Raw genomic sequence first — 23,869 nt, 5'->3', positions numbered from 1 at the left:
CAATTAATAAAGTATTTGCAATATAGTAGGATTTTAAAAGCTGGGCGAGGATAATTTTAAACGAGGTTATTAATTTAATAATAATAATTAGTAATAAATAACGTATAATAATAATCCAATTAATTAAAGAGGGGTAATAAATTAACTAGTATTAATAGTATAGTACGCTCTAAATACCTCGCCCTACGTAGGGTTGAATAAGAGAATTTATACGTTATATAGTAAGCTTACTATATTATTGCTATTAGTACTGTATTCGCTATAACCGCAATCGAAATTACTAGTATAAATAAAGCTCTCCTTATTGTTGTATTTAATATTATTATCCTTATCTTAGTATTAAAACTTTTAAGGGGGGTTAATAATCTAAGGGAATTAACGGGGTACTAGGATAAAAGAGGGTTAGTAAGAGGGTTGTGTATAAAAAAATAGATTTGAAAGAGAGAGGGCGGGAGAGGGTTATATATAATTAACTAGTTGTTTATTCTTTTTTGGCGTGCATGGGCTAGAAGGTGGTAGGTGCGCGAAGTAAATATATACTTTTAGAGTTTTAAATTTCGTCGATTCTAATCGAAATTTAGTATTTATATTACTTTTTAAATCCATTTGGGTAATCTAGGTGATCTGTGTACTTCTAATTAGAATTATAATTTTTAGAAAAATCGTTAATTTACTGGCTATTTTAGCGAGCAATCTTAAAATTTAATTGGTTAAATAAACTTAAGTACTTTGTAAATATATTATAATTTTACTGATTATAGAAGGTAATAAGTAGTAATTTAAGTGATTTTAGTGCCCCGGCTGGCGAAATAAAGGGTGTGTGTGTGAGAGCTTCTGTATTATTTATTAACTCTTTCTCACTTTAAAATTAAACGATTTTAGCCAATTAGAGGCCGTAGATAGATGTGTCCGAGCTTGCAACCCCCCCTGTTGAATGATGTGGGGCGGGTAACACGCTAACAAACTTTCCAGCATTGATCTGTACGTATAGTAGGTAGAGGTATTTAGGTACTACAGTGGTGTCGTATCGAGAGAACGGGCGGTGCACATGATAAGCCGTCGGGATGCCGCAGGTGATTTCCTGATATAGTACGCAGCAGTTGCTTCTGTTAGTGAAGTCGATACATCTGCGGATAGATTTTTTTTTTTTTTTTTTTTTTTTTTTTTTTTAACAGTTAGTTCACTGGCAAAGAAGACCTCGAAGCTTTGGGTACCAGGATGACCTGGGTCAACTGACAACATCCTGAAATGGGTCTGTTATCCCACCTCGCGAGCCCGCATTCTCACGCACTGCTTGTCATGTATACTTCGCATCGCATATTTACATTGGATGATCCAACTGCAACCCAAACCGCAGCGGCTTTCCCCATTTGATGATGAAACGAGATGGAGAGCCGAATCTGATTTCGACCTCCCGCTTGCCGCCACGCTACCTCTTTCCTCTTCTCACCTGGTTCAGTCACGACGACATGACTCCAAGATCCATGTGTACCCGACTCTCTGGATTCAAAGCTCACGAGGACCTTCTTGGACTTCTCTCAGGCCGGAATACCAGCTGCATCTATCTCGGATTCATGTTCGTGGTGTCACTGGACAGTTCAGGACGGGAAGAATGCCAAATCCCACTCGGTTTGCTTGTCAAGTGGGAGTGAAAGATATGTTTGTTTCATACTGTATAACTTTCATGACACACCTGACTGGCTGGGGAAGCTATGGTCGCTATGTTTGGTGAGGTTGGCTGCTCGTCTCTCTCTTCAGTTTCTCTTCAGGCTACCACTTGGTTGGCGGTCAGGTTAGAATTCTCTAAAGCATCGGATCCTCAACACATCTTTCGTTGATCTACCAAGCGGTTTCATGAAGACCCAAATACTCCTGCCCACAAGCGCCCTATCCGCTCGCCATCGAGAACTGCGTGGGCACAACTCGATTCGGAAACAAAAGAAGGCCTGTGAACGGTGGGTCCCGTCCCAGGTCGGGCAGGTCCATCTTGGTTACCTATCCGAGCCCAATCAAACATCAGACCTGCCATTCAGGTGCCCGTGTCTTCCCAGACTTGGGGTTCTCGAGCTTACCAGTGAGCCGGCGCCCGCTCATCGGCATCCAAAGCAGGGCACCGATGGTTCGAGACGTCCCGTCCAGTCCCAAAGCTTCACGGCGCCCATTGCGCATTCGTGCAGTGGCTTTCGCTCAGCAAAGGGACAAGGCCACACAGCCCGGCTTCCCAGAATGCCCGTCGGCTTGGGCCGTTCTTCGGCCGGCCACTAAGGTGAGAGGGCGGGGCACTGCAAGCCTGCACCACACCACTGCACCATGAGCACTACCTACTAAGCACTGCACCACTTCCACTCTGGCTGCTCTTTGTGTAGTGACCACCTGTACACCACCACCTTCCTTTCTGAACCGCCCGCACTGGCCGCTTGCCCGACAAAGAAACGAGTCCGGCAAGTCGGGTACGTAAGATGGGCACGCCTCTTCCATCAACCGAACAAGCAAGAGGCGTTGAAATCGATCCAAACGATCTTTTTTTTTTTTTTGGTCTTTCTGGGAAATCCATCCAGCTCAGTAGCAGGCTTCAGTCGGATTACAGAAGCGAAAGTCAACAAACCCACCTTCTCCGAGTTCCATCCCATCTCCGAACCCCGTTTCAGCCGCCGTTGCCCTTCTGCCCCCGATCCGGGCCCAACCAGCCGAGCCAACCCAGCCAAACAGCAGCTGAAGCTGAACTGGCACTGCAAAGTGAAGAGTAAAAGTGCGCGACTTCCATGAGTTCGACACATCAGGCCAATCCACTGTTCCCGTGCGTCTGCCCCTCAGTCGCGACCACGCCCGATGCGCCCCATATATTGACGACCCGTTCATAATAAATACCTTACTCTGAAGGACTCCCGCCCTTACCCACCAGCTGTCGCTATGCGCGACACAAATATGCGGAACGGTAACCGACCACAAGTATCCCAGGGTAGTCACGGTACTGGCGCTCTTACCGACATGCCCAGCGGAAACTCGGCCGTCGCCGGGTCCAGCTGGCCGACCATCATCCCCATGTCCACCATAGCAGGCGAGGATGGGGTAATAAACTACCAGGTGGAGAACCATCAAGTAGTGATCGGCCAACCACTTAATCACTTTTCTGAGAGCGGTAGCGAGTACGAAGACGTCGAGGACGAGGAGCACCAACACGAAGACGGCCAAGGCGAACAAGAAGTGGAAGAGCACGACGACGACACTGACGGACATGAAAGTTTGTTCTATGGTCACCACTACCTGCATACTGATCAAATGTTGAGCCACCATCCGCAGCCCTCCTTCTACCTTGGCCTGGACGGTTATCTCTCCGACGACGTCGACATGTCCGACGATGCGGGTGCTCCCTTGGTGAACTACTTACAAGTGGCCAACTTGCTCACTAACGACATGGATACCGATGTTTCAGACCTGGGTGGCGAGCATGGCTCTCCATATGGGTTGAGCATGGCGCCCGACCATGAGGATAGCATTAGCATGACCTCCTCCCTATCAGACGAAGAGCAGTTCTCACAGTACCCTCCAGCACCTTTCACGCCCTTCACCCTGGACTTGGTCAACCAGATGCTGGCCACAACTGGGCAAGGTTGGCTGCCTACGACGACCGCGTCACAGGTGATATCCGGCATCATCAACACGGTGCATCCCCAAGTTCCGCCTACAACGTTGCTTGATACCTTTCCTCACCCAGCTCACGGTCCCAATCTTCATAGCATGACTAGTCTTGGTCCAAGCAACTACTGCCTCACCCAACTGTTGTATGACTGGGCTCGTCCAGATCATCGAGGACAAGGAGTACATTTACCTAGGGGCCCCTATCCATGGCCCAGCAGAATTGCGGACCTCGCTGCCCAGAAGCTCTCACGGATACGCTACAAAGACCTTTCTGGGGATCAATGCGATTTTCAAGGGGTGAACTGGGAAGAACTAGGGGTAACTAGGCAGGAGGCACGGCAACGTAGACTCCTGACCTACAGGAACTACGTCAACGTGTCGGAGTCTGACAAGTGGGATGTGAGTCGAACAAGCCTTTGCAATCTGCCCCTATTTAAACATGTATATTTACCAGTGTCACAGGAAAATTGTCCCGATGTTAGCTTACCTTGCACCGATAGTTTCTTCAAGTTCCGGCGTATGGATTTCAAGTCCAACATCAACTTGTCGCACTTTCAACTACGAAACATATTGGCCACCACCTCCCGTACTAAGATCTTTTATCCCGGCAGCGGCGCTGTACACCAGTTCAACCCAGTCTCGGGGAAGACACGAGTAGTTATGAAGCTCGGCGATGCCCAGGGCTCACATGTATCTACTATGGCCGCCGGTCGCGGCGTCCTCATAGCGGGTAGCTTCAATGGAGAGTACACACTTCGCCATATGGACTCTGACGAGCCAGAGTCATCAGCCTGCCACGAGGGTATCATCACCAGCAATCAAAGTGGCATTACAAATCATGCCCAAGTCTATCAAGACCGGAATTCCGACAGACCTCTGGCTGGCTTTGCATCGAACGACGCCATCTTCCGCGTCTTGGATATCACTACCGAGAAATGGCTTTTTCACGAAGTTTACGATTTCCCGCTGAATTGCACCGCGGTCTCTCCTGACCGTCGCTTGCGTGTCGCTGTTGGAGACCATAAGAACGTCTTCATCACCACGACCGAGTCGACGCTGGGAGGTGGGAAACCCCAAGTCCTTCAAGAGCTCTCCGGTCATCGTGACCACGGCTTCTCCTGCGCCTGGGCGGACGATGGATGGACAGTAGCCACAGGTTTTCAGGACAAAGCAATCACGATTTGGGACGCCCGCCGTTGGACAGACAGCAACGGGTCCTCGACACCACTATGCACCATACGTGCTGAGATGGCCGGAGTCCGCAACTTGCAATTCTCGCCGATCGGCAGCGGCAAGCGTGTCCTCGTCGCAGCCGAGGAAGCCGACTACATCAACATCATCGATGCACAGACCTTCCGTTCCAAGCAAACAGTCGACGTCTTTGCCGAGATCGGCGGTGTCTCATTCACAAACAGCGGGCAGGACCTCACGGTGCTGTGCTACGATCCGACACGAGGAGGCCTTCTGCAGTTGGAGCGGTGCGGAATGAGTCAGATGATGACAGGGGACTTCGACGAGCGAGGCTTGGATTATCGATATTATGGGCGGCACATGGGAGAAAGGGGTGACTCTGACTGGCTACAATCTTCTTTCACCGAGGAGAAGCGCATCAAGGATAGCGTAGTTTGGAGAAGTCAAAGACGCGCGGCGCTAGCTGATCTAGGGCCTTTTTGAGCTTGATGGAAACCCCTCCCGCAATGGGCGACAAAGGCATATGCCTGGGGCAATTCGCGGAGTGCTACTGTATTTCTGGGAGGGGCTGACGAGAGACGAGGAAACAAAACGAACACCATGGCCAACAATGGGCTGTGTGTACCCTCCGAAATGGGCTTGAAGGGTCGTTTCGCGCCAGAAAAAACAAATTTCGTCTCGCACGACAACGGTAAATATACGTTCATCCAACAATATGGAAGCCACCGCCTGGAGAGCATCATTATAGGAGGTCGAGCTTCACGTCAAAGATCAGTTAGTGTGGAGCACTAGGGTGATACCTGGCTCACGAAGCCGCTGTCTTCACAAGCTGGAACGGAATGTCTTGAAAGCAGCAACTCTCGGTACATATTTCGCAGGGAGGATCATTAGTAGGTCTTAAATGAACGACCTTCGTGAACAGTTCTATATATTTACCCTCAGACGCACCCCGCTGTCTCAAATACGAGGCGTTATCTTTATTAAGCGACCCACAAATGGCGATGAGGATCGGATTTGCGGCATTTGGGATTCTTTCGAAGGATACGCGAAGGTGTTTTCAGAAAGTCAGGAAGTTTCCAAAGTCAAGCACAACGGGTCATCTTCGTTAGATCGTTCTTTCCCTGCTGAGGAATGGAAAGGACGAAGGAAAGGGTTACGAGGTGTTTCATGAAAGGGAAGAAACTCGACTCGTATATGAATCCTTACCACGGAAGCGAAGCTTGTCAATGTGTTATTTTTCATCAAGGATTCAGTTCAGTTCGATTGCATTCTTTTTTATTTTTTTAAGCGTTAACGATACCTCTATTTCCCTTTTTCGCTGGGCTGTTTTGCAGTTGGTTCGAGTTTCGCGGACAACATTTGTATCATTCTCTCTACCAGTCCTTTAAGGTTTTCATTCGTATCTTAGCGGGCAGCGGGTGGTAAAGTGAACTGAATTAAGTGCAATAGGTGTACATTTGGTAAAATCTACCTCCAGGTTCTTATTCACATCATCATCATTCTCATCACTCAAGTTAATTATGATCATCGAGCCGGAATATCTGCAGTTCCTGCTTTGGATACCATCATGTCCAACGGGAACGAGCCTGTACCTTCCTCGTTGAGAAGTTAGTTCGATTGCTTCGGATTTATCAACCACAATGAACCTACCAGAAACACACCTGCGTGCCTGCGTATCTCTGACTCCTGCGATTGCGGGTGTGATTCCGTTGTAATTGTTCTTAGTACAAAAAGGAATTATAAAAAGAAAAAAAAGAAAAAAAAACAAAACAAAAATTTTCATAAAAAAAAAATTAATTAAAAACAGGGAAAGAAAGAAAAGTTATATAAACGATTTTGGGACAATACTAATCATACTAAAAATCCAGATTGTCCCCAAATAGGTAGAAACAAAAGAAGTTTATTCAGGTTGGTTCCGTGTACTGTCTCAAGAGCTCGACTTGTCACCTCCTCGCCATGCGCATGTTACTTGTGAGCTGGAAGTAAAGAAGGCATCACATTAAAATCCACTACGTAGTCAAGAATCCTGTTCCTCCCCAATAGCGGCGGGACATACTAAAAGGTAAGACGGTATTTTTAGACTGCTTATGTACTACTCTAGTGCTTTCCAATCATTGGGGGATTTCTTTTTTTCTTATTATCTTCTTTATAAGATCAAGTTATTTGAATCTCGGTATAGTTATAAACCCTCTCGTCCTTCTTCTTCTTCTTCTTCCTCTATCCCAGACTCAAACTGTCTTTCTGTAATTTTTTCCTCTCTTTTCTGTAGCTCAGACTCCATCTTTGAATAGGTAGCTATGTACTTGTATGTACGCCTGCCTCTTGCTTCCTTCCTCCCTCTCTCCTAGTAGCAGACCCTAGTCTAGTAATGACAATAGAGCAAGGAGGCATTCGTTTCATGGAAAGCAACAAGGGAAAGAAGAAGATGCACATGAAGAAAAGGGGGGAAAGAGGCAGTCACATGCATTTTAACGTCCTAGCAACTCAACGACTAGTCTAGCTCTCCCTGGCTTGTTAATGGGAGAGCTGACAGAATCCCCAAATTTTTCAGTAGGTATGGTGTAGTATGTGATTGTTGGAGGTACTTTGAATGCTTATCAACATTGAAATGGTTTCTTTTTATGTATCGTCGGGCTGCCCATGTGGTTGTGGGTGGTGGTGGCACAGGTAGTGGTGGGCGAGAGTGAATTAAATCAATGTATCAACTGATCAGTACCCTGGATTTGGTGTATATGAGCGTAGCAAAAAGTATCAAGCTTATAGTATGCTATCCTTTTATCCATACCGATTATGTGTACCATCTAATGCTGATGTACTAATTAGCTAAGAACTCAAAGTATATTGGACAAAATTTAATCCTAGATTGTCACAACCCTTACAAGGATAGAATGAATGTATAGGTGCGGTTTAGAAACGTATTACAGTGTTCAATATGACATTGCATTCCAGAAGGAGTATACTGTAGACATTAACACGCTTTGAATATAGGACGAAACGAACCATGAAACAAAACAACAACCAGGGAAGTTGCTCTAGAATCTCGAGTTGATATACGAACTAGTTGTATTGGACACTAGAGCTAGATGTTTATATCCTGACAATACGTGAATATATTCCCCTCTTTACATGTACCCCTGAACACGTCACACAACATTGGATATCGATGTACAGATAGATACACACAGAGGGGGGGAAAAGAAGAAGAATAAAACAATTTAGACATAGACATAAGGAATCGCAACGAAGGTGTATCAAAATGATGAATACCAACCGACAACAGTAGCAGACATGATAAACACATGAGCAAAGAACATAACCTCGAGTATTACAAAAGAGACCAGCATTGTTGTGTGTGCGCATCCATCGCACCGCACAGCATCATCCGTGTGTATCGATTTCCTCAACAGCGATAACGAATGAGATTGTGTGCTTGCGCATGTGACAAGGCACAAGATGAATGAACACGATTTTCCGTGCATCAACATGACTGTATAATAAACTTGACACCCCTTGTCTGTGTCTCGAACAGAGAAAGAAGACATGTTGGTATATAGGTATGTAGGTATGTACGCCCAGCCAGCGAGTCAGCCCTGGAAAGGAAGCCCAAGGGGTGGAACATTTATCGTTGTCAAGTGTGCGTGTGTAAGTATGTGCGTGTTCTTTCCCCGGACTCTGATCTGCACATCTCCCGTTGTTGCGTTGGGGAGGCAAGGACAAGACGATCAGTCGTGACGATCATCTGCAACGCGGGGGATAGACAGGTCGTATGTAGATCCCAGGGTTGACTCGCTAAATGACAGATCGACCGGAGCTGAATGTGAATATATCTTGGACACACACACACAGGCACACAAGAGGTGAGAAACGATGACAAGTGAAGTGACAACGGTGATACAGGGAACGTATTATATATATATATATAATTGGAAAAGGGGCCCAAGAAAACCGATGAGTTGACTTCGACGTGCATGGTTTGAAAAAAGTATCCATTTATTTACCTCTCTCCCGCCCTCCTATTCCTCCAAAATCAAGACACAAATCCTGAAAGAGCAGAATAGGAGAATGGGAAAGAACATCCTCTATATCCAACCGTATCCAACAGCTTCATTTACGCAATCCTGATATCTTCTTCCGCTTTAGAGGGTGACACCGAAAATCTCACCGCAGCCCCAGTGCTGCTCGCAGTTGCAAGAACCAGGCTGCTTCCAGTGGTCATCGCTGAAGGAGAAGAAGACAACCTTCTTACCCATCTCCTGCTTGATGGCGGCAAGAGCGGTCTTCTGCTGCTCGCGACCGGGGCAAGCCTTGCCAATGCACTCACCGGCGGTGGGCCAACCAGTCTCCATGACGAAACCAGGCTTGTTGCAGACCTTCTCAACAATCGCGAGCTGGCCAGCGACGAAAGTACCGGCCTGCTCGGGGGCAGTGTTGGCGTCGAAGTAGGCGTGAGAGTTGCAAGCAACGACATCGATGACGTTGCAGATGTCGGTCATGTCCATGGACTGCCAAGCAGAGACGACATCAGTGGTAGTGTAAGGACCAGAGTAACCGGCGCTGCCGAGCTCAGACTTGACGCGGTTGATGAGGTCCCTGAGCTGGCCAACGGTGCAGAAGCCGTTGAAGAGAGCCTCGTTACCGACAACAACAAGGTCAACCATGTCGAAGCGGCCCCAGGACTTGATGGCGGCGATTTGCTCAGAGACATTAGGGGAGCCGTTTTCGCAGCCGGCAGTGCCGATGAAGACGCCGAGAATGAGACGGAGACCAGTGGCCTCAGCAGCGGCACCGACGCTGGGGAGAGTGTCGCAGTCAGTAGAGTAGACACGGAGGGTGGTGAAGCCAGCATTAGCGATGGCTTTGATGTCGGTCATGACGTCGGCAGCGCTCTTGCACTGGCCGTCCTGGGTGAAGGGAGTGTAGGTCATGGCCCACTTGTCACCCTTACCGCCGAGGTTGCCGGTGGGCGCGGTGGGCTGGGGAACCGCAGAAGAAGTGCTCGAGGGCTCCTGGGGAACCTCAGAGACGACAGGGACAGCGGAAGAGGTGCTCGAGGGCTCCTGGGGAGCCTCAGAGACAACAGGGGGAGCGATGGAGACAACGGGAGGAGCCACGGAAACAACGGGAGGAGCCACGGAGGTGGTGGGCACGACGGGAGCCTGGGTCGAGGTAACGGGAGGCTCAACGGCGGTGAAGGGGCAATAGACAACAACGTTGGTCTCGGTGATAGTGGTGACGACGGCGGGAGCAGAGTAGGTGCCGGGGTTGTAGGTCTCGACAACAGGGACCCTAACAGTGACGGGCTCGCTGTCGGTGACAGTGGTGGTAATGGGAGCAATGGTGTAGGTACCAGCGCTGGGGCAGACATAGGTGGTCAGCTCAACGACGCTGGTGACAACACCATTCTCGGCAGTCTTGGTGGTGGCAACCGGGCAGACAACGGTGGTGGCAGTCTCGACGACGGTGGTAACACCACCAAGAGTGTGGGTACCGCTAGGAACAACGGTGGAAGAGGCACCGCAGACGGTCTTGGTTTCGGTCAGGACCACAGTGGTGGCCGGGAAGGTGTAGGTGCCCGGAGTAGGGCAGGTCTGCTGGATCGGGGTGGGGACGGTGACGGGGCCCTGGGAGGTGGTGGTGGGGACCACAACAACCTCGGTAGTGCTAGGGACCGCAATCGAGGAGGTGCTAGGGATCGCAATCGAGGAGGTGCTAGGGATCGCAATCGAGGAGGTGCTAGGGACCACAATCGAGGAGGAGTTGGCGAAGACCAGTGAGGAGGAGAGGGTGGGCAAGGCCTCGCTGGTGGTGATGGCCGAGGAGGTGGCAGGCACGGCCGTGGAGGGAGGGGCGGGAGGAGTGTAGACTGTGCGACATGTTAGTTTTTCTGAGCAAAGAGACAGCTTCCAAGGTCAACGTACGGCCGGCAGGACCAGTGATGGTGGTCCAGATGGTGGTGCAGCCGGGGACACAGATCTCGCTCTCGTTGTGAACCCTCTTCTCGAACAAGGGCTGGTGGAGGTGACGGTGGTGAAGTCTGTTCGCGCTCGCGCCGCCGGCGAGGATGGCCGCGCTGGCCGCAACAAGTATTCCCTTCATATTGACCCTGGTCTTCTTTGCTTTGCTCCTTGTGATTTTTTGGGGGGGTTGTTGTCGGTGGTAATTAGGTGATTCGCTGAATGGTAATTCGTGCGATTGGCGTCTGATTAACGAATGCCCGCTAAAAGAGTGAAGCGGTGGTGTGGTGAAGAAAGAAAGAGTGTAAGATCGAAAGCGCAAAAAGAGGCTATCGATGTTGAATATCAACACGCACGATGGGCAGGTGAAGGAAGGGAAAGGGGAAGCAAAAGAAAAGATCGGGCCAGACGGGAGACATGGCAGTAATATTAGTACTCATTGCAGGACCGGGGAGGGTGGCAGTCGGTGGCAGCCACTTTTACTTGGTTCGTAGGTTCTGACTGGGCGCCATTCGTTCGTCCGTCACGGTCGCCATGGGACCCCTGAGCGCCATCCTGAGAGAGTTTGGTTCCTGGTGCGGCCCACAACTTGCACAAGGGCACATGAAGACCCATCCTCCCATCCCGAGCACTCGACTGCGACGACTTGGATGGCGTCCGCGAATAATCGAGCACGGCATCTGTTCGGCGGCCAGTCGGCCACAACCTCGATCCATCCTCCTCGCCCACCCCGTCCACCCCGTCCACTCCGTCCTCCCCGTCCTCCTCGTTTTCTTTCCGGTCCCTGGCCATGGCGGAGACGACCTTACCCTTCTCGGTCCCCCAATCATCCCTGTCGTCAGCCTGTCCGGCGAGTGGACGGTGAGCCCGCGCTTGGCGAGTGGTGGATGCGACTCTGACCCTTGGATGTGGACCTTCATTAGAGAATGAGAGCTGAGCCCGTCAGACCGGCAACACCTAGTCCCTGGACACCGTCTTTTTCTTCATGATCCTTCAGAGTTGCTTCCATCTTGCGGTTCTGTGCATGAAAAGGGTCTCGTGTCGAGATACGACCGGGTGAGGGGATGTGCGGGCGACTAAAAAGCCAATTCGACGGCAGGCCAATCACATCCATGGACCCGGCGATATAGACGAACACATTGTACATACAATACCAGAGAACCTGGAAGTACACTAGACAACCCTATGTGGAGCTGATAGGCCGCATCATGGGCAAACACGATAGTTGTACCTGGTGTCTCGTATCTGAAGGTGAAAACCGGGTGCGTGCAATCACAAGCGCCGTCTTCTTGAACCAATTTGGCTTTATTGATTTGGCGATGATCGGATCACGGGGATAGAGGGACGTCGAGTACATGCAACACAGGCCAAATATGAGCATGGCATCCTGCGAAATAACTGGGTGGATTGGCCGCGAGGGTCTGGAGCCAAGGTGTGTAGTGGTGGTGTTGGCAGATTGGCGAAGCTCGAGCGAGGGGGACTTTTCTGAGAAGGTGTGGGAAAGAGGGAGACGAAGGAAGAGTCGAGTGGAGGTCACGGTTGCAGTGACTGCAATGACAAAGAAAGGAAGGAGCCAGGAACACTCCATGCCAGCAGCGGACTGGAGGCACAGATTAAGCAGGTACGCCATACCTACCTAGGTAGGTGTACATTACACACAGACACGCGGGAAGGTACCTAGGTAGAGGTACGCGAGGTCCAACGCTACTTCCGCTGTGGTTTCTGGGTTCCACCAGGCACACTCCGCCCCTGTCAATTGCAGTGACATTAGGTTGTGACTACCTAGGTAGTGTACCTTGGTTACCTTAAGGTTGCTGTACCTACACTACAAGCCTGTCCAGCACTCCAGTCGCAAGTCGGAATAGGGGATCAAGGGATTCGCTGACCCGGTTGTTCGATGTGAGCCAGGAAGAGACGCGCCTTGGGAAATCAAATAAGCGATATTAGCAACGTTGCCCGTCGTGGCCAGTTGAAACAGCCACAGCTAGGTTAACACGCCCTGTTCCCGATCCTGGCTGCATTGAGATCTAGAAGAAGCAAAAGGGCACAGGCACTTCGTCTGCAGCAAGGGCCAACCTACCGTGTGTATGGACAAACCATCTTGCACCTCGAATCTCAAGCTTGTCACGCAGACTGACAAGTGATAACAAGACCAAGGAAATCTCGAGTGGTCTGAGGGGAGGGGGGTGTTCCCCAAACAGCCTCCCGCTTGACATCTCACATAGCGAGGCCAATTATCCGCTGATTTCCCTGTGGCGGACAGCCTAATATTGTTACTGACAAATACAGTGCAAGACTGCGTGCACTCAACCTAGTGTAGCCCCATCCTCATACGATGCAATCCGGGGACATTGCGACATGGAAGCCTTGTGAAACCAGGGAGCCAAAGCCAGAGATATCAAAAACCGAGGGAAAGTGGTTCCTGGGCAATGTGGGTCCTTCGGCGGATCTCTCGAGCTCTCCAAAACAGCGGGTGGATTCGTAGGTACCTGCATAAGAGCTGCGTGACTCCACTTGCGGGCATGCTGGGGTGATGCCATTGGTCAGCGGGCACCTGCTCTGATTGCATCTTTGGAGACAGGCCGACAGCAGGACTTTGGATTCTTTAGGGCGCACGACGTCGTTCAACAACTTCGGGAATAGCAAGTTCGATGAATTGCTGTGCCCGAAATTCTCTCGAGAAGTGTCATGCAATGCGAACTGTACGAGCGTTTTCAGGGTCCGGAGCCTCTTATCTTGACCTGTTCTTTTTTTTTTTTCCCTCTGGACCTTCCCCGGTGTTTCTCATCTCGCAACAACCAACTCGGATGTCTGGGCATCTCCAGAGCCGAGGCTGACCCCATGAAACCAAGCGACGAGTGAGTCTGGAGATGGATTATCGGCTATCAAGCCAAGGACTACCAAGAAAGTCGAGACTTCTCTGGAAGAATTGGGGTAAACGGGTACCTCTCCAACCTCCAAGAGCCGTTTAGTTAGCATGTTCTATTTTGGTGTCCATCCATGCCGTATGATGTGAAGTTTCGGTGTGTTGTGCTGACCTTGATGTCTCGGGAAGCTGGTTGGCGACTGGATGATCGTCATCCGACTGAAACAGCAAAGGGTTAGGGTTCTATGTGTATCCATCTTTAATGGGCCAAAAGAAAAGTCATCATCTGAGTTCGCGTGCAACCCGCAGGGCCACACACGGCCCATTGGCGCGCGGGAACGCCACACCCGCGTTAAGAGATTTTGAAACCGAACGTCGACGATCAAGTCAACGATTCGAGATCCGCAGTCTCAAAGCTGTCGACAAATCCATTGGGCTGCAAGTATGATGCGCCCATCCAGCCGCCAGCCATATGTCTGCTGGCAATGTCTCTCCCGCAAAGAGTCCGGGCAGCACATTGCCCTCAATACCCGTAAAGCCCGAGTCGCACCGCTGTCGTCACTAGCATCGTGGCCGATATCGTCAGCATCGATAGCACCACGGCCGACCCGACAATGGGACCGCACCCTTCGCCTCTTCCGCGAAAGGCGGCAAGGTCTGTCCACCTCCACGTCACTACTCGGCAGGAAGATACCAGAGATATCCAATGGGGCTCTGGAGGACTTCGCCTTGCCGTTGGAACCGGACTTGCAGTATCTTCAAGACAGTCAACCAAAGACAACGAAAAGATCTGCACAGCTATCCATTCGACAACGGTTGAAGCAGTGGGAAGCTGAGAATCCAGAACCCTTTCACTCTATCCCCTCGGATTTCGCACTTCCGGACCGGCCTATCAACGCATTTACATCAAAGCGATCCGAGCACATGCTCGAGATAGAGAATATTGACAATGACAATGCCACTGCTCAGGTCCATGATCAAGATCTGATCGACACTCAGGTCACCCCTCGAGTCCAAGCCGGTGATCTGGTGGAACTCAAGTCCGAGGATTGGAATATTGGCGTTCTCGCCGTTTGCTTGGGAAGCTTCAATGGCATCGATCATTTCTACGCAGTCACCGGCAAGTGGTTCGCCAGCAGCAACTTCAAATCCGGTTTTATCGTCAAGAACTTCATCACCAACTCTGCCGATCTGCAGCCAGTCATCGGTGCATTGCCTTCGACCGTGGGTGACATGTCCATCTTGGTCGAGCTCCAAAAACTCCGTGCAGGCCCGACTCGCGAGCACGGTGCCGGATTGATCACCAAAATGCTCGACTTTCAAAACACCTCTCGACAGATCTACCAAAACAACCTTGAACGGTTGAGCAACCCGCATCGGCATCTTCCTGAGGAAGAGCAGTTGATGACGCTGGGTGAGATTGCCGAGTTCCTTCTCCCTCCTAAGCTCAAGCAGTCATCCACCGGTTTCCCCCCAGCCGCTTTATACGCAGTCTACAACAACATCCGCACATTCTTCGATGATTTCTTCCACCCACTCGGCCAGGGGACTGCCGGCCCAAGCTCCATCATCTTTCACGTTGCCGCTAGGTCCGATATCGAGAACGTTGCTCGAGTTGAGAGAATGGTGCGCGACCACTACAGCCCCGAACTCCTGGATCGCAAGTCACGCAGGGAACATGACCGGCTGGAACCGGTCTTGAAGCAGGCTCGATTGGCTATCGACCACAGCCGGAAAATGCGCGAGTGGTCGAGCCACGGAATGCTCGGTCCCACCACCAGAGTCCTACCAGCCTCGACTTACTCCTGGTCTCAGGATGCTTTGACTGTTATCGGGGTTATTCACATGTGGGCAGCCTCGGATGTGTTTCCGCGCAGCTCAAAGTACCAGTGGATTGGTGCGGCCGTCTTGCGTGCCCTCGGGAGATACCAAGATGCCGACGTGCTTGACGCTACAGTGGGCTGGACCTTCCTGCAAGAAATCGGCTGGCTCATGCCCTGGGAAATCCATGCCCGTCATAGCCTGCGTCTTCCAGGCCTTCAGGTCAACCGGGCGGGCGGTTTACTCCCGAGCCCTGAGGAGCAACAGCCAGCTGAGCTTGCCGAAGACGTACTGGCCCCCCTCCGCCAGGATTTCTCCACCTCAACTGTGTACTGTATCGACGCTCCGAATGCTAAAGAGATCGATGATGGTGTCTCGCTGGAGAAAACAGACAAAGAGGGCGAGTACTGGATCCATGTACACATTGCCGACCCGACGTCAAGAATTAGACCGGACAGCTCGCTAGCCAAGCGGGCAGCTCTCATGACCCAAACCAGTTACCTCCCAGGGCATGTGGACAAGATGATTTCAGATGAAGCAGTTGTCGCCGAGTTCTCCTTGGCGCCTGGTCGGCCTTCTCTTACCTTTAGTGCAAGGCTCAACGAGGAAGGCACCCTGCTTGACCACAAGATCACCCCAGGAAGAATAGGAGATGTCGTCTATATCACCCCACAGGATGTGGCGACTGCGGTTGGGCCCGTGGATGCAGGCATTCCCAAGGTATCGACTCCCGATGTCGTTCTGGAAGTTGGCACCCCTCCGTCTGCCGAGGACGAGGCGCCGACAAGGAAGATGACCAAACCCGATGAGTTGTCAGAACAGAATGTCAAGGACCTCGAGATCCTCTCGAGGCTCGCCGCTGCCATTCACAAGGTTCGCATCCAAAAGGGAAGCGTGCCGATTTTCCTCCCTTCGCCCAGCGCTGATTTCTCGCTGGTGAATGCTCGGATCGAGCACACGCCAAGCGGCTTCCTCGCGTGCACAAACGACCCCTACATTTCCGTCAAATACTCCGTCAGCGGCGGCCTCCATCCCATCGTGGACGATCTCATGGGTACAGCCAACCAGATTGCCGCCCTGTGGTGCTACGAGCGTGGCATCCCCATCCCCTTCCGGACCAACCTTCTCGCCGCCCAGAACGAGGAAGCTCTCCACGCCTACACCCAGGACGTCATCTACCCGCAGCTGATAGCCGGCAAGCAGCCTTCGCTCGAGGAGATGCGCACGCTTCGCAACCTGCTGGGCGGCCACGACATTGCCGCCACGCCCACCTTCATCTATACTATGGGCGTAGACATCTACACCAAAGCCACCTCCCCGCTCCGCCGCTACTCGGACCTACTCGTCCACTGGCAGATCCAGGCCGCTCTGCTCGAGGAGCACAAGCGTCGTGCACAGGGTAGCCAGTCGCTCGTCATCCGCAAATTTGACAAGTACCACCTCAAGCCACCCATGGACGACAAGCAAGCCGCCCGCCTAGGTCTCCCCTTCACCGCCTCCCACCTTGAAAACAAGGTATTCCCACACCTGCGAGTGCGCGAGCGCCACGCCAAGACGCTGGCCAACATCGACGGTCGCAATGAGCTGATTCTGCAAGCACTCGTGCGCGCATGGCGATTCGGCGAGGGCAAGAAGGGTCAGGTGCCGGAGAAGTTTACGTACACAGTTGTCAACGTGCAGAACACGTGCGTGCGTGGCCGGATCGATTATTTTGATCTGTGGGCTGAGATTGATCTGGATAATCTCGCTGGGTTTAGCTTACTCAACAATATGAGGGTGGGAGATGTGTTGACTGTCAAATTGGCGGATGTGAATGTGCACATGAAGAAGATTGTGGTGAAGCCGGTGGAGTTCGTGCAGCGCGGACCGGAGAGGAGTAGGTTGTTTGCTGAGGAGCAGGAGGGGGAAGGTGAGGTGGAGAATGAAGGAGAGTATATTGATGTTGAGCATGAGGTGTTGCAGCCGGAGGGGAGGTGAAGAAACCTCACCCGGCTCTGTAAACATGGTGCTAGGGACTCCAAACAAAACTGTAACAATACTACGATAGATGGCGTCTGGTTGAGTCAAATACTTGCTTTATGTACTATCTGTTCCTTGTAGGCCGTATAACGCTCGTTATATCGATCTTTACGGCACCAATTAGATGTATGCTTATACTATCCTAGCACATAATCCCACAATACACCGCAACACGCAGGTATCAGAGAGGTACAAATAGGCTTGTTTTCTCGTATCTCATTCTTTTCTACCTGTCTTCCTGCTTGCCTTCATTCCAGCGCTCCATTACCTGACAATTCGCCTCTTTCTTTCTCTTCAAACTGTAAGGTCGCCCGTAATAGGCCTGTCATCTATCCTCGGCATACCTCGATGATAGAGGGAAAATAGAAAGGAGGAAAAAAAAAAAAAAGAAACACAAAGCCAGAATGGTGAAGCAAAAGGGGGGTATCGTTCAAGCAAAAACGCCTCAAGCAACAAACTTTTGTTGCCTCAGAAAAAGAAAAAAGGAAAGACGAGAAAAAAAAAAAAAAGATAGCAAAGTGAAGATAAAAGAAAATATCACAGTATAACACCTGTCATACCTGGTAGTTGCCGGGCCAACCGCTCCTAGTTAAGGAGATCATTGATACCGAGCCTCCCCTTGCTTTGCGCCCGCTCAGAATGAGCGCGTCCATGTCTTTCCTGCTCGTCAGTCTCGCTCTGTGTCTCCGGGGTGTCAACGTCGGCATCGTAATCTTGGTAATGAATGCTATGGCTCACCCAAGCTTGGTGCTGTTGATGCTGTTGTTGTTGCTGCTGCTGCAGCTGCTGCAGCATTCTGAACGCCGGTGCTAGTTCATCAGCGTCACGTTCATCATCACCATCATTGTCGTTCTCAGCCTGCGGCATCTCCCGGTTCCCAAGCTTATTCTCCAGCTCTTCCACGTCCATTGGCTCCAGCTCTACCTCCATCTCCTCTGCCGCAACCGCCGCGTCAAGTAGGTCTTCAACATTGCCGCTGGCACCGCCTTCCTCCCCAGTAGGGGCACTGGCGCTCTGGCGCTGACTCCGTCCCCTCGGCCTCAAGATCTCATCCCTCTTATCCACAAACCACTTAACACTCTCTGCACTCGGATTAACTGGGTTTCTCGTTCTAAACACCTGGGCTACATCCCAAAGCGTCTGGAGTGCCTCCTCATCCCCCTTTTGCTCCCGGAGTCGCAGAATCTTGTCGTTATCAACCCAGGCAGCCTTCATCTTAACGAACAGCCGCCGATCGTTGTGGTAGCGCTGAATTTCCTCGGGCGTCATGTCGTTTGTCGGGTGGTATTTGGGCGTGGTGCGCAGCGAGGGGACGGCCTGGCCAAAGATGTCTGCTGCTGTCGAGTGATATTCATTGGTCTTGTGGGTGGAGGGGTAGTTTTGGAAGGAATAGCTTTCGTAACCCAGGGGCGGGATTGGGACTGCAGGGCCGCCATAGGGGGTTTTCATGCGCAAGATCGAGTTGAGACTGTGCTGGTGGAAGGCGTCGAAATCGGCGCGTTGGGGGATGTTGTTGTTAAGGGACTGAGGAGCAGGAGGGGCGGAACTGGCGCAGGGTGAGGGTTCTTGCCAGGTGTCGGGAATGGGGCGGAAGGTCATGAGGGAGGGAAATTCTTTCAGCTTGGAGTCGAAGATGCTTCGGTAAAGAACCATGATCAGGTTCTGTTTGCGCTGTTGTTCGCGGGAGATGGGGGGTTTCGCTGGTCGTGAATCGGATCTGAAGTCGTCCCCAGCGAGTTGGACAGCGGATAAACTGCCGGCCTGATTCTGGTTGCTCATACGGTCCAGGGCCCTCGCCATTGCGCCGCGAACGGGTCGACCAGACGCGGCAGTGAGCTCAGTCGGCAGATGTTCGAAATCCCTGAGTAGAGACATGTTGCTCAGAGGCGAAGGTTTGACGGGAGCGTTGCTAGAGGTTTGGCTCTGCGGGACATGACGATGATGCTGCTGCTGCTGCGGCCCAGTGAAGTGTAGGTGACGGGAACCGCGACTGGCTTCACTTGTAACGTGATTGGGAGAGGTTTGTAGTTCGTCGACACATTGGTTTTGTTGTATTTTGCGACGGGATTCACTTTGCTGACACTGAGCAAGTTTCTCTTGTTGCTCAACGCGGCGAGGTTGTCGTGGGGTGCGACTGGTCTGGCTAATGCGATCGTAGGCAACTGTCGCTGATCTGCGCGGGTTGGGGCGATAACTAGCCGCAGTGTAAGCTGCGTCAAGTTCGAAATCAAACCGTGATTCAGAACACTGGGAGTCGGTAGCCGATGGCTCTTCTTGACTGGCTCTGTGAGGTAGCGACTTCTGCCTTTTAGAATGGGGCGTGTAGTCCTCGTCTTCATCTCCACCCGCTTGACGGCGTGGCATTGTAGCACTTGTAGGGGCTGGGAAGCATTCGGGAGGAAACAGGGTGCGCAAAGAGGGCAGTTGCGGTTGGTGTTGGATAGAGGGTGAAGAGGAGACTGAGATTGAAGAGGTCGTGTCCGCCTTGTTGGGCTGGGCGCGAGCGGTAGCGCGTGGTCTTTTAATCGTACGCTTCGGTGCCGGTTCCGTTGTACTCCAGTCCGTTTCGGCAATGTCAACGAAATGCCTGCCGTCCCCCTCCAGCATCTTTGCAAAGACACACAGTTTGCAGACATAAAAGGGGCAAACTTTGCAGCGGAGGAGGAAGTCTGGTGCCCTCCGATTGCATGTGTCGCACATCTGGATTTTCCCAAAGCGCTTCTCCCACCCCTGATGGCAAGGTTTTCTTTTTGAACCACTGTTTGCTGTGATTTCGGCGGCTTTTCTTTTGGTGCCAGCACACCCAATGTTGGTGTATCGGCCGCTCTTTGAGTCCATGGGGATATGACAAGAACTCCGGATGAGGTATAGTGACTGTCGGTGGTGGAAGTGGTGAAGAAGGCCAAAGTAAATCGAGAAAGCGGATAGATTATGGTCGACAAAATAGGGGTTACAGAGAACAAGAGGGAAGGAATGACTGTAGACTGGGGGGCTATCAACGTTATTATACCATGGGTAGCAAGAATCTATCTCCATGGTCGTCATGGAAGGTGAATAGGTGCTGTGTGCCCACGGGCGTAGGGGAGGAAAGACTCAGGTTGGGATGAGTTAGAAGGTGAAGAGAAAAGGTTTGGACTCCCGGTTTCTCGTTTGGTTAGCTATAGCTCTTGTGCATTTTTGGATGGATGTGCAGAGCACTCGCTCTTCACGTCCCAGAACAACTGTGTATGGTATGGTGATTTGAACCTGAACCTGGTATTCTAGAGATGCAATCCGGTGTGCTAGTGCGCTTCTCAGAGCCTTTGCCCACTTCAAACAGATAGCATGCCTCCCTGAAGGTGCATCATTCTTACCCTCCACGGTGATTCTAGTCTATATTCCCTCAAAGCCAACCCTGACCGTAACTCGTTGCAGTTATACTACCCCTTGGCTACTCACCTCCTTGAACCATATGACAGCAAAACAGGAGAAGGTCAGAAATAGATGGTAGTGGTAAGCTCTTACTGACTCTCCTGTTCCTGGGTATAGAATTCTGGTATCAATATCCGGGATGAAGCTGGTTCAAGGTTTAGGGACTGTTACACTGTGGCCCATGAGTACTTCAATGGCTCAGGTTTCCTTTTTTCCTTTGAGAAGATAGATTGCGGTTTGATGAGAGATAGAAGGAGTGTCTTGTTGGCTTGGCGAGTCACTTGACTGTTGGCGTGTCTTTACAAGCATAAAGAGTTCCGGTTTCCTGTCACTCACGCCAGTTTTTCAAACTGCCACCAGTTAGCCTGTCCATAGATTAGGTCTCCAATTTCCGATAAGCGCCGAAGGGATGAGAGTAGACGATGTTTGTCGGCCGACGGGCCAGATGCTCGTTAGTCGTCGTAAACGGGGGCGCTTTCGGAACCGGTGCCAAGACTGAGGCTCCGAAATGTCGAATGGCCAAGGCCCGTTGCTGTTTTGTGTTTCATGCCATCTGAGACCACGCCTTGGCACAAATAACCAAACAGTCACTACCCGAGCGAGCTCCTATCAGCTCAAAGGTTTGAGGACGCATCAGAGGGACTCCCATCAACCGGACATTGAGGTATTCACAGTGTCGGCGCACATCACGATGTGGTACCTGACTGATTGACCTGCCATCCATCGTCTGGATGGATAAACCCTGTAAGCCAATCCCAAACAATTCCGTTCGGCCCTTCATCTCATCCCCAGTGTGTTTTCATTGGTCAATCACTTCATTTGATCTTACGCGTGTGCATCGCGTTTGGCTGGCGTTGGACGCCTTTCCACTTTCCAGCGTCATCCGCCTCAGTGACACAATGGGCCATGTGTCTTTGCCCGTTCGGCTCCCTTCGCACCCGGTCCCTTTCCGGCCGCCAGCTTCTGTTCATTCTCGCCGGCCGAGATTAAACCGCTCCCTTGGCAGCCTGACGCAGCGCTTCCGCTCGCTGTAGACCAACCGTCCTGATCAACACCAATCGCCGATTCGATGGTTGGACACGACTGACAAGAACAACCTCAACGTCGCAGCTTGCTTGGCTGAGCAATAGCTGGGAACTCGTTGTAGATTAGGTTAGTTAAGCCCCCTTGTGACCTGAGGGTCTGGTCATCTCATTCTCGTGGTCTCCTTGAGACGCCAGCTTGGTTCATGAATAGTTCTGGTGCTTTGGAATGCGGTTCATGAAAAGAACAATCGGGGCTTTGTCAGCCCAAGTAAGTATCAGCTCGCATTTGCCAGTGAACTCCAAGTCGACGAAAGAATGGTTGTAGGAAGTGGAAGCCTCAAGGTACTTATGTACACTACACGTGTAGTGAGGTGACACTGAAAAGCATCAATCAAGTGGAGCACATCATGCGTACCTACCTAAGCTTCGCGCTTTTCATTGGTAGATCTGTGCTAGAGCATGGCGCCCCCTTGCTCGCCCCATCATGTGGCCCGCTCACGAACCACTTTTCTGACTGTAGGCTATCGGCCATGTCCCCTGTGAACCCTGGACGACACTCTGGGAGTCTTATTAGGCGCATTATTCCTCATCAGGACCTCGTCACTTTCTTCTGACTTTTACACGACAACAACCACCTGGAACACGTCTATTCAGCCTATCGCGTAGCTTCCTGCTCTCAGCCTTAACTTCCACTTGATCGGCTACTGAATCAAACTTTCTGCACGTCATCGTCCTGGAAGCCTCCTCCCATTAGCATCAACACACCCCTTTGCGCGCGCCGCTCATCGTCGCTTGTCGCAAGCGGGAACCACCTCAAAAACTCAATCCCAAAACAAGGAACACGAGCGCGCGCTTGTCTACCATACTCTTCCTCTTCGTCTTTGGGGTTGGAGTTTTCCAAGACGCCTACACTACACTATACATCTCGCGACCTCCTTGGAGACTGTGACCTGCGCTTCAGATCATCTAATCAAGATGCTGCTACCTTCAGCCTTTGGTTGTGACTTGTCGCAAACACGACCTCAGCAACCTCTTTTCGTCTCACCTCCTGCCAGTCCTAAACAAGCGCCTGCTTCGGCTGATTTGAATAATCTCTTTACCACGTCTCGGTCCCTGCAGTTTCTCATGACCTCCTCCGATCCGTTCCTCGAGCACAGCAGCATGAGCCCGGCGATTGCAACGCAGCCTATCACTCCCCAAACGATATCCCATGGGCAACTACTCACCCCGCCCATGTCCCACGCGATGCCTCCGGTGAAGCTACGGCTGCGCGCAAGAAAAACCTCCGAGTCATACGGATCTAGGAATGCCGATCAGCCTTCCCAGCGCAAGCGCATCATCAAGCGGCCACCTCCGTTAAAGGGGCTCAATAGGCGCCACCGCGCACTGGACGACAAACGTGGACGAGAAGAAAGCAATGAACAAGACTCAGATCAATACCAAGATCACGACGGGAACCAGCACAACAATCAGCTGCAACAAGCCCAACAGCAGCCGCAGCGGCAAACGCAACAACGACAACGAGTAACGACGCCTTCTGTACCACCCCAGTTGCTCCCACCATTTGGCAGCCGACCACAAACCCCCCCACGGTCGCGCATAGCTCCAGAAATTATCCCTCTCGGGCTCGACCATTCGGACTATCACGCGCTCCACGCCGACCATGCGAACGAGAGCCAACAACAAGCCACCGCGCCAGGAACCGACGTAATTGTAGAAGATGGAGAGCCGTGGAGCTCCGAGGAGGATTGTATTCTTGTTGAGCTAGTGCTGGACAAGCTCAAGCTTACAAAATCCGATTGGCAAGATTGCGCGCGCAGCATGGGCAAAGACCGCAAGAGCGTGGGAACGCGATGGAAAAGCTTGATGGTCAGTGGAGACGTGGGCCTCAAATCCAACAGCAGTCGACGGAGTGGGATTCACGGAACCTGGCGTTGAGAGTT

The 23,869-nt window shown here is 51.5% G+C and overlaps 7 protein-coding genes across 7 annotated transcripts; 3 read left to right on the top strand and 4 right to left on the bottom strand.

The window, feature by feature from the left end:
* Window positions 1-1,232: 1,232 nt before the first annotated feature.
* B0T23DRAFT_437356 (uncharacterized protein) lies at window positions 1,233-5,313 on the top strand (the record flags this gene model as incomplete). Its single annotated transcript, XM_062840620.1, has 6 exons — window positions 1,233-1,792; window positions 1,848-1,955; window positions 2,034-2,176; window positions 2,588-2,736; window positions 2,881-4,038; window positions 4,102-5,313. The coding sequence occupies exons 1-6, from the start codon at window positions 1,713-1,715 to the stop codon at window positions 5,311-5,313; spliced, it is 2,850 nt and encodes a 949-aa protein (XP_062694903.1). The 5' UTR covers window positions 1,233-1,712.
* A 3,570-nt stretch (window positions 5,314-8,883) lies between these two features.
* B0T23DRAFT_60488 (glycoside hydrolase) lies at window positions 8,884-11,094 on the bottom strand. The gene is made up of 2 exons (XM_062841527.1): window positions 10,749-11,094; window positions 8,884-10,693 (listed from the first exon to the last, which is right to left on the bottom strand). Exons 1-2 carry the CDS (start codon window positions 10,924-10,926, stop codon window positions 8,967-8,969), a joined length of 1,905 nt encoding a protein of 634 aa, XP_062694902.1. The 5' UTR covers window positions 10,927-11,094; the 3' UTR covers window positions 8,884-8,966.
* A 119-nt stretch (window positions 11,095-11,213) lies between these two features.
* B0T23DRAFT_425839 (uncharacterized protein) lies at window positions 11,214-11,576 on the bottom strand (the record flags this gene model as incomplete). The annotated part of the gene is made up of 1 exon (XM_062839938.1): window positions 11,214-11,576. The coding sequence occupies one exon, from the start codon at window positions 11,574-11,576 to the stop codon at window positions 11,214-11,216; it is 363 nt and encodes a 120-aa protein (XP_062694901.1).
* Window positions 11,577-11,835: 259 nt separating this feature from the next.
* On the bottom strand, window positions 11,836-12,457 carry B0T23DRAFT_60486 (uncharacterized protein). Its single transcript, XM_062841526.1, has one exon. The coding sequence runs from the start codon at window positions 12,412-12,414 to the stop codon at window positions 11,968-11,970; it is 447 nt and encodes a 148-aa protein (XP_062694900.1). The 5' UTR covers window positions 12,415-12,457; the 3' UTR covers window positions 11,836-11,967.
* A 1,476-nt stretch (window positions 12,458-13,933) lies between these two features.
* B0T23DRAFT_372295 (protein phosphatase) lies at window positions 13,934-17,547 on the top strand. The gene has a single exon (XM_062836722.1). It carries the CDS (start codon window positions 14,095-14,097, stop codon window positions 17,446-17,448), a length of 3,354 nt encoding a protein of 1,117 aa, XP_062694899.1. The 5' UTR covers window positions 13,934-14,094; the 3' UTR covers window positions 17,449-17,547.
* A 528-nt stretch (window positions 17,548-18,075) lies between these two features.
* B0T23DRAFT_351733 (uncharacterized protein) lies at window positions 18,076-20,328 on the bottom strand (the record flags this gene model as incomplete). The annotated part of the gene is made up of 2 exons (XM_062836082.1): window positions 18,076-20,077; window positions 20,294-20,328. The coding sequence occupies 2 exons, from the start codon at window positions 20,326-20,328 to the stop codon at window positions 18,076-18,078; spliced, it is 2,037 nt and encodes a 678-aa protein (XP_062694898.1).
* A 2,759-nt stretch (window positions 20,329-23,087) lies between these two features.
* B0T23DRAFT_312037 (uncharacterized protein) lies at window positions 23,088-23,864 on the top strand (the record flags this gene model as incomplete). Its single annotated transcript, XM_062834669.1, has 1 exon — window positions 23,088-23,864. The coding sequence occupies one exon, from the start codon at window positions 23,088-23,090 to the stop codon at window positions 23,862-23,864; it is 777 nt and encodes a 258-aa protein (XP_062694897.1).
* Between the last annotated feature and the right edge of the window lie 5 nt (window positions 23,865-23,869).

The sequence above is a fragment of the Neurospora hispaniola genome, assembly GCF_033458365.1.
Source record: "Neurospora hispaniola strain FGSC 10403 chromosome Unknown B0T23scaffold_2, whole genome shotgun sequence".
In the NCBI taxonomy this organism is placed as follows: Eukaryota; Fungi; Ascomycota; class Sordariomycetes; order Sordariales; family Sordariaceae; genus Neurospora; species Neurospora hispaniola.
Note: the sequence above shows the minus strand (reverse complement) of the source record. Positions and strands in the feature narration are given on the sequence as shown.

Coding starts and splice junctions, on each gene's coding strand:
- B0T23DRAFT_60488 (XM_062841527.1), bottom strand. CDS start 10,926: ATGAAGGGAATACTTGTTGCGGCCAGCGCGGCCATCCTCGCCGGCGGC. Junction 10,694..10,748: donor CATCACTGGTCCTGCCGGCC/GTACGTTGACCT, acceptor CATGTCGCACAG/TCTACACTCCTCCCGCCCCT.
- B0T23DRAFT_60486 (XM_062841526.1), bottom strand. CDS start 12,414: ATGGCGTACCTGCTTAATCTGTGCCTCCAGTCCGCTGCTGGCATGGAG.
- B0T23DRAFT_372295 (XM_062836722.1), top strand. CDS start 14,095: ATGATGCGCCCATCCAGCCGCCAGCCATATGTCTGCTGGCAATGTCTC.